The 8,475-nt window shown below is 42.2% G+C and overlaps 2 protein-coding genes across 6 annotated transcripts in view; one reads left to right on the forward strand and one right to left on the reverse strand.

The window, feature by feature from the left end:
* Window positions 1-983, reverse strand: part of CRYZ (crystallin, zeta (quinone reductase)) — a 34,202-nt gene extending 33,219 nt beyond the window's left edge. For 3 of the 4 annotated variants that reach the window (XM_011977783.1, XM_011977775.1, XM_011977768.1), the window contains exon 1: window positions 554-983. The gene's annotated coding sequence lies outside the window, so the exon portion shown is untranslated. The remainder of the gene's footprint in view (window positions 1-553) is intronic. The other variant, XM_011977772.1, reaches the window with a different exon arrangement.
* TYW3 (tRNA-yW synthesizing protein 3 homolog (S. cerevisiae)) overlaps window positions 718-8,475 on the forward strand; it is a 34,510-nt gene continuing 26,752 nt past the window's right edge. Inside the window, exon 1 of one of the 2 annotated variants that reach the window (XM_011977750.1) lies at window positions 718-993. In XM_011977750.1, coding sequence (XP_011833140.1) covers window positions 820-993 — 174 coding nt within the window. In that variant the 5' untranslated portion in view covers window positions 718-819. The remainder of the gene's footprint in view (window positions 994-8,475) is intronic. The other variant, XM_011977756.1, reaches the window with a different exon arrangement.

Here is an 8,475-nt window from a genome sequence, read left to right on the forward strand (position 1 = left end):
GCGCCCTACTTAGGAGAAGAAATCCCCTACAGCTGGGCTGTGGGAAGGCGCCCTACTTAGGAGAAGAAATCCCCTACAGCTGGGCTGTGGGAAGGGGCCCTACCTAGGAGAAATCCCCTACAGCTAGGCTGTGGGAAGGGGCCCCGGACAGACCGCTGCGCGTTGCTGCAAGAATCCCCAAACCCAGGCACTGGCTGCAGGGAAAATCAAGCGGGTGACTGGTGTTGGGGATGCAGCGTGGGACTGGGGGTCGGGGAGTGCGGGGGGCGGAGGCTGGGCAGGGGTAGTTCCAACGAACGCCTCATGGTGTGGTAGCCTAAACTCAGAGACTAAACGCAGGACCAGAGCGCAAAACTCCCTACGTGATTTATGGATGGGAACTTGCAGCCCCTGGAGGGGAATGGCTTTGGTCTGGAGCTCTTTACGCACTAATTCTCTGAGAGGACAGAAGGCAGGAAAGGAGTGCAGCCAAAATCAACCTCTGTTGCACTTGGACGAGCAGTGGGGAGATTCGCTGTCTGAACAACTAAGGAGAATTTTTAAAACCACTTACCAGAATCTAGAGTGGGAATTAAAATCTGCGTGGGCCTCTTCGGATTCCACAGGATAAGGCCTGCTACACGTTCTCCAACTTTTGCAGGCTCCGCCCACGCTGTGCGCCTCTCCCCCAACCCCAGGCGAAGGCTCTAGAATTTCCCAAATTAAGAACGCAGAGGAAGTTTGGACCTTTTCGGCCACCGCTCGCTTCAATATGGCCGCCCCCAGGGAGAGACTAGGCAACCGTGAAGGAGCAGAGCGCGGACCCTGAGTCCCTCACACATGGATCGCAGCGCGGAGTTCAGGAAATGGAAGGCGCAGTGTTTGAGCAAAGCGGACCTCAGCCGGAAGGGCAGTGTGGACGAGGATGTGGTAGAGCTTGTGCAGTTTCTGAACACGCGAGATCAGTTTTTCACCACTAGCTCCTGCGCTGGCCGCATCCTACTCCTTGACGGGGTGAGGGCCCTTTTGCTCCCGTCCATCGCCTGCCTTCTAGTGCGAAACTTTAGGAGCCCTGTGCCCACCCAGTGACGAGCGGATCCAGCATGTCTGTGTGTGTTCCTCCGCAGGGTGGTCTGTTTCTTTATATGTGTAATTTAGGGGATTAGATTAGTGCTTCTAAAAGTTTAATGTGGCAATTAATCAGCTGAGGATCTTTTAAAATACAGATTATGATTCTTCAGGTGTAGGGTAGGGCCTCATCCTGTGCGTTTCTAAGAAGTGCCCAAATGATGTTGAAACTGCTGACCTGGGAACTATCTTGTGTGGCAAAGGTTAGAAAATTGATTTTATTATATGAATACTAAGGGAATTTAAAGACTTTGTAGCCTGCCAAGGTATTGAGTGCTGGAATCCGCTCATCAACAGCGCTGACATTGTTACTACATGCTTGAACATCACCAGGGTTAAGGAGTTCACTGCCTCCTAGTGAGCCCCTCCATTATTACAACTGTTATTACCATTCTGGTAGTTTTAGGCAGATAAGTAGGATTGTATGTAATTTAGGATGGTTAGACTTAATGATTTTTAACTTTGTGATGGGCTTACAGAGGTAGTAAATGCATTTTGACTTACATTTTTTACTTATGACGCATTTATTGGGATGTAACCCCATCGTAAATCAAGAAGCAGCTGTACAAGCCATACCTCCTTATTTGCAGGTTCGTTACCCCAGTCAACAGCAGTCTGAAAATATTAAATGAAAATTCCAGAAATAAACAATTAGTAAGTTTTAAGTTGCATGCTGTTCTGAGTAGTGTGATAAAGTGTTGAGCCAACCAGCTCCTTCCGGAATGGGAGGTGAATCATCCCTTTGTCCAGAATATTCCACTATGTACTCTTGCTGCCCTTTAGCTACTTGATAGCCCTCTGGGTTATCAGATCCACTGTGGTGGTATCACAGTGCTTGTGTTCAAGTAACTCTTATTTTACTTAATAATGACTCCGAAGTATGAGAGTAATGATGCTGGCTATTTGGATCTGACAACAGTAAGTCATAAAGTGCTTCTTTGAAGTGAAAAGGTGAAAGTTCTTAAGGAAAGAAAAAACAACATATGCTGAGGTTGCTAAGATCTATGGAAAGAATGAATCTGTGTCAGTGAAATTGTGAAGAAGGAAAAAGAAATTCATTCTACTGAGATTTCAGGCATCCATTAGGGGGTCTGGGGACATATCCCCTGAGGGTAAAGCTGCTTGGGAGTGGTATTGCTTTGAGTAAAAACCACTGGCTGTGTTGTAGCAGGACAAGCCACAGACAAAACTCCTCAGACACTGAGTTAAAGAAGGAAGGGGTTTATTCGGCCAGGGGCATCGGCAAGACTCCTGTCTCAAGAACCAAGCTCCCCAAGTGAGCAATTCCTGTCCCTTTTAAGGGCTCACAACTCTTAAGGGGGTGCACGTGAGAGGGTCATGATTGATTGAGCAAGCAGGGGGTACATGACTGGGGGCTGCATACACTGGTGATTAGATTGGAACAAAACAAGGTAGGGATTTTCATAGTGCATTTCTGTACAATGTCTGTAATCTGTAGATAACATAACCGATTAGATCAGGGGTCGCTCTTTAACTGCCAGGCCCAGGGTGTGGTGCCAGTCTGTCTGCCTGTGGATTTCATTTCTGTCTTTTAATTTTTACTTCTTTCTTTGGAGGCAGAAATTGGGCATAAGACGATATGAGGGGTGGTCTCCTCCCTTATTCCCCTATTTTGAGACTCTCACTCATTTTATTAGTGGGAGTTCTCACTTTAATTTTCACTACCCATGTCTTCTTGCAAGACAGATTGATAGTGATTCATATAGTACACTTGTGCTTAAGTATTTTGGTGAACTAAGGTAGCGATGAAGCTTTTTATCATTTGAGGAAGTACAGGTAGCAAACAAGGGGGCAGTAGGCAGGTTGCTATTATTATTATAACTCCTATTATAAGAGTTTTAAATCCTCCTAGCTCTGGGAACCATTTTCCAAACATGGCCCCAGGATCAAATCCATGCTACACTTCCACCGGCACATGTGCCAGTTTTGTCATATCTCTATGTCTTCAACTACTTGCCCTTGATCATTTATGTGTAGACAGCAATTAGTAAGGTTAAATTTTCCACACACCCCTCCTTCAGCTGCTAGCAAATAGTTGAGAGCCAATCTATTTTGATAGATAGCATTTCTCATCTGAGTTTCTTGCCAGGCCAGAATAGTCAAGGCTCTGCCAGTTTTATTAGTGATTATTTCTAAGACAGCTTGTAACCTTATTCGGTTGATCATGTAAATGGAAGTCTGGTATCCCCATGAGCCGTCTAGTGCCCAAGTAGCAGGCCCATAATATTGTATAATTCTCTCAGGGGGCCATTCATCATCTTTCCAATTTCCTATAGCTATGCTTCTCTTTTCGTGGGACGCATAGACAGGGAAACCCAGGAGTTGGCCTATTTTTATGGGCAGTAGGAAGAAAGATGGTTTAATAGTGCAAATAACACAACTATCTGCCCAGTGGTCACATAATTTGGTATAAGCTCTATGCCCACATATCCAGTATAATCCAGTGGGGGCTGTCCAGTCCTGGTGGGACTCCAGGTGGGGCCACATGGTTTGCAACTTTGGGAATATGCTAAATGGATTCTTCTCTGTTTCATTTGAACTCCACCAAGTGACTGTTTTTGTGGTACCATTATACAGTTTCTGTCCCAGACAACTAAGTTGTCCTACGAGGTGAGTGAATTCTTTTCCTTCTCTAGCTATGCAGTATTGTCCAATAATTGAGGCTTTTAGGACCCAGAAATTATCAGGGTGATTCTTTTGAGCCGGGAATTCATCAGGAACTGGGTCTGTAGGTAGTAATTCTCGGGTTTCCCATGGCCATTGATCTCCCATTCAGTTCCTCCACATACATAACATGAGGTGACATTGAGAGACTGGGCTACATGCTTGGCTAATTGCAAAAACAAATTTCTTGTTTTTCCTGGAATTTCTGGTACTGGTACATTTAGTTCATCATAGAAAGTTTGAAACACTGGTTCAGGAGAGCATTTGTAAACTTCTCCTCAAACCAAGATATTTACTCGAGGATCCAGTCTGACCCCATGGATTCCTAAGGTCACACACTCCCCTTTTTTCCAGTGAGGATCAAGGGGATTCATTATTGCTAGCTCTAAGGGGTTACATTGTCCCTTAGTACAGGAAGGGCCATTTTTTTTCTTTCTGAAGGTGGACTGGATCCTTTTTATTTTTTATCCAAGTGGCCCAAATGACAGAAGACCAGGATCCACATTCATTTCCACACAGTCCTAATTCATGTGAAATATACTTATTTTCAGTCATATAGCCTTTTTCCCAACTAAAAGAGCCACATCCCCTTCCTAACTTACTGTTAATGACAGCACAGGCATCAAATTTTAAGGTGACTTGTTTGGGCACCACTTTTTCTTCTGTTTTGGCTAACACTTTAGTCGTATCATTTATGAGCCCCTACCAGTCTTCAGTTCTTAATTTTATTTTAAAAACTGTGGTTATGGGAGGCTCAGATGAGTAATAACACACATCAGGTTGGTCATTTCCTGGGCTACATACCTTGTATAGAATAACATTATACAAACAAGTTCTTTTTAGAGTTCCAGGAGACTTAACAATAACCGTAAAATAATAGGACCGTAGCAACCTTTTATACTATCTCAGTGACTTGATGTATACACTGGGAACAGCCCTCAGTCTGAGGAAGGTCAGTTGAAGTCCTTACTGTACAAGTCCAAATTTTAAGGAAAATGAGTCCCACCAAGACTTGCCTCATGCTTCAGCCATGCATGGACCAGTCAGCTTCCGGGTGTGACTGGAGCAGGGCTTGTCGTCTTTTTCGGAGTCACTTTGCAGGTGGTTGGTGAAGCTGCTCCCATCCATGTACTGCTTACAGTCTACTAATGTTTAAGGATGGTCTCGAAGGTTAGTCCTGCTAGAATAAACTGAGTCCAACACCTCTACACAGTTGTGTTCAACTGGGCTTTCTGATACCGGGAGCAAGGTGGTGGGGTTTAGGGTGTTGCAAACTTCAATGGTTATTTGGGGATTTTCACATAGCAAGATTTGGTACTTGGTTAATCTAGCATTTGTTAACCAGTGATGTCCTTTGGTATTTATTAAAGTTACCACAGCAGGGGGGGCCTTTATATTCAGGTTTTGTGTAAGAGTTAGTTTATCTGCTTCTTGTGCTAAAAGGGCCATTGCTGCTAGGGCCCTTAGACCTGGGGGCCAGACTTTGGAAACCCTGTCTAGTTGTTTTGAGTGATAGGCCACTGGCCTTGGCCAAGGCCCCACAGTCTGAGTTAAAACTCCAACTGCCATTTTTTCTCTTTCTGACACATAGAGTGTAAAGAGTTTTGTCAGGTCAGGTAGCCTCAGGACCGGGGCCGACATGAGTTTTTCTTTTAACCCATGAAAACCTCATTGCTATTGGTTGTAATAGATGTAGTTTATCTAATCTACTTTTTTATTAACTGTCACCTACCAAAATATTGACTTAAATCCTACAGCTATTTGATTTTAAGCTTTAAATTGGTCTGGTATTCCTCGTGGGACTCCAATTGCGTCTAAATAGACATGAGAGTTCAAAGACCCATAAGGAGCTTCTCTCGCTTTTTGATGTCTTATTTTCCTTCTGGTTGCTGAAATGCTAGGGTGAAAGGGAGAGCCAATTGGACTAAAGTACAAGTGCCACTCCAGTTACTCGGCAGAGTGCCCAGTAAAGGTCCACCATGATACTACCACACATCCACTCAGGGATGAACAAGGGCTGACTGATTGATAAGCTCTTGAAAATTCTTAAGCTCACTGCATCCTTTCAGGTCTCCAAAGAACGCTAAGTTTCCTCCCTATCATGAGAGACACAAAATGAACTTGGGAGATGGAGGCTGGATGGCTTTCGGGGGCTGACCCGTGGGGTGCTGGACTTTGGGATATAGCAGAGAGAACTTGGCATGACTTATTACTCCAGGCTGTAGAATCCTGGAAAAGAGCTACCATGCAGTCCACACCTGGTTGACTGGAGGACCACCTTAGTGGAAAGGGGACAGTCTTGGCCTCTGGCCTGCCATGTGCACAAGCGTAACAGTTGCTTTTGTTTAATGTGCAAATGGAATATTTGATCCATTTTAACCAGGCATTTGCATCTTGGTACCCAGTCTTCATTGCTAAAGTTTGTTTTAAGTCTTTAACTTCTGTGATCCTCTAGTAAAATGAATATATGGTTTTAGGAAATTACAAAATCCAGTTGGGGCAGTCCATCCTTGCTCTGTAGTGGTCCACCGAACATTGGACCAACTATGGAGACTACATCGGGGGGCAAGACTCCTGGTTGGCACTGGGGTCTTTATCGAAATCTCCCTGGATTAAATGGTCCTAGTTTACTAATGCCCAGTCTGAGGAGAGTCAGGAGGACAGAAGTACTTTTCTGAAGCAGAAAACTGTCTTTGACTTGGCAAGTCCCCACAGGGTATAACAAGGCAAGCATTAAATGCAATAGTTTGAGGTGAAATTGACTTGGTTATGTTAATAACTAGATGGTCAGTAGTAGAACAAGGAAAGAATAAAGAGTAATAGAATAGATGAAAAGAGTTAAATTTTTCTTAGCTTTAATGTGGTAGGGTTTTCCCCTGGGACTATGGCCGACGACTCTGGAGGGAGTGGTGCTTTCTTGACTTGGGTGTGATGAGTCTATTTTTTTGCTGTATGAACAGCAGTCTTGGTGGTTAACAGCACAAGGTAGGGTCCTTCCCAGGCTGGTTCAAGTTTTTCTTCTTTCCACCTTTAGATGAGAACGTGATCTTCAGGCTGGTGCTGGTTTACCAGAAATTCTAGGGGTGGTACATGTGCTAAAAGACTTTTAGTGTTTTTTTGTTTTGTTTTGTTTTGTTTTTTGAGACAAAGGAAAGTGGAAGATAAACTAAGTATATAATGTTTAAGAAATTGACCTTTTGTTTCAAATGTGGGGACATTGGCAGTGGACTTCATAGTCCTTAATGCCTTTTTACTGAGAAATTTCCTTTAGCACCTATTTTTATTAGTTTTTAAACCAAAGAAAGCCAAATACCATTTTACATTTAACAGTGCTTCTCATATGATTTTTATACGAGATAAGCTAAATTTTATCTTTATATTAGTGGGTTAATGTTAAACATAATTGTAATAAAACCTTGTAGACATATTTATCTAATTTTTAATGTTTGACCATAAGGTAAGATTTTGTAGACTCTTTTTAACCTTTTATAATATTTGCTAAAGAGCAGGTTGGTGCTTTAAGAAAAATGTGTTATGCTTTTACTTTAATGTCCAGTTCACAGAAAAACTGGATGATACTTCTTTAACTTTAACTAATATGTTTACATACAGAATTTTCTTTACAATTAATGTTTTAAAACTTGCTTAAACCTTCAAAACAATAATTTTTTTAAAAGTTTTTAATGTAGGTAAAAATGTACATTCTTATGCCATCTTATAATCCTTTTACCAAAGGTATATTTTATTTTTCTTATACACCTTGCACATAAACTGTTTTATTCCCCCATAGTTTTACATTCAGAAGGCTTAGTTACATTTAAATTATACAACATTTTTTGCATAAATTCTTTTTTATAACTTTTTTTAATAACTTTTTTTCCTTTCATGACTTTTACAGGCAATTTTTTGACATGCCTTAACTTTCTGACTTATTACAAACATTTCTTTCTTTAAACAACCAGTTAATTTATTTCAGGACAAGAATTTACTATGTAACATTCTTTTTATATAAATCCCCTCCCCCCAGCCTTGGTTTCTTTTTTTTTTGTTAGCAAAACAGTTGCGGCTACAGATTGAATGCATTTGGGCCATCCATGGGTTACTGGGTTAAGGATTTTTGATAGGAAAGCCTCACTGCTTTCGGGATATGCCCTTGTTTACACTGACAACAAAGTGGTATTGGAGGGTTATAGGGTTACAGAGAATGCCTTCAATTATTAATTATAGGTTTTAAATTTACCTTGACTTTCAAAGGAATAAGGTACACTTCTTTTTTTTTTTTTAACTACTTGTATATCTCTCGTTCTTTCTCTCTTTGACTTTGTTCTCTCTCTTTGACTTTCCTTTTGCCTCCATCTCTTCTCTGTCTCTGCCATTCTCTCTCTGTCATTCTCATTCTTTCTCTCTCTCCTCGACTCCCTCTTTGTCTCTTCCTCTCTCTCTTTGCCTCTTTTCCTCTCTACCTCTTTCCTTTCTTTCTCTCTGCTGATCTTTCCTTGCCTCTGCCAGCTGCTTATGCTGCTGTTCTCTAAACCACTGTGTGTTTGGGGCAGGGGGTCTAAAACCAGCTGTAACCAAGTGTCTAAGTACAGTAATTGGTCTGGGTTCCTTGGCTTACAGGTTACCTTGTGCCATATCTTTGAAACAAGGGACCTGTCCAGGCTTCCTTCTTTTTTTTTTTTT

Source organism: Mandrillus leucophaeus, unplaced genomic scaffold, assembly GCF_000951045.1.
Source record: "Mandrillus leucophaeus isolate KB7577 unplaced genomic scaffold, Mleu.le_1.0 Scaffold103, whole genome shotgun sequence".
In the NCBI taxonomy this organism is placed as follows: domain Eukaryota; kingdom Metazoa; phylum Chordata; class Mammalia; order Primates; family Cercopithecidae; genus Mandrillus; species Mandrillus leucophaeus.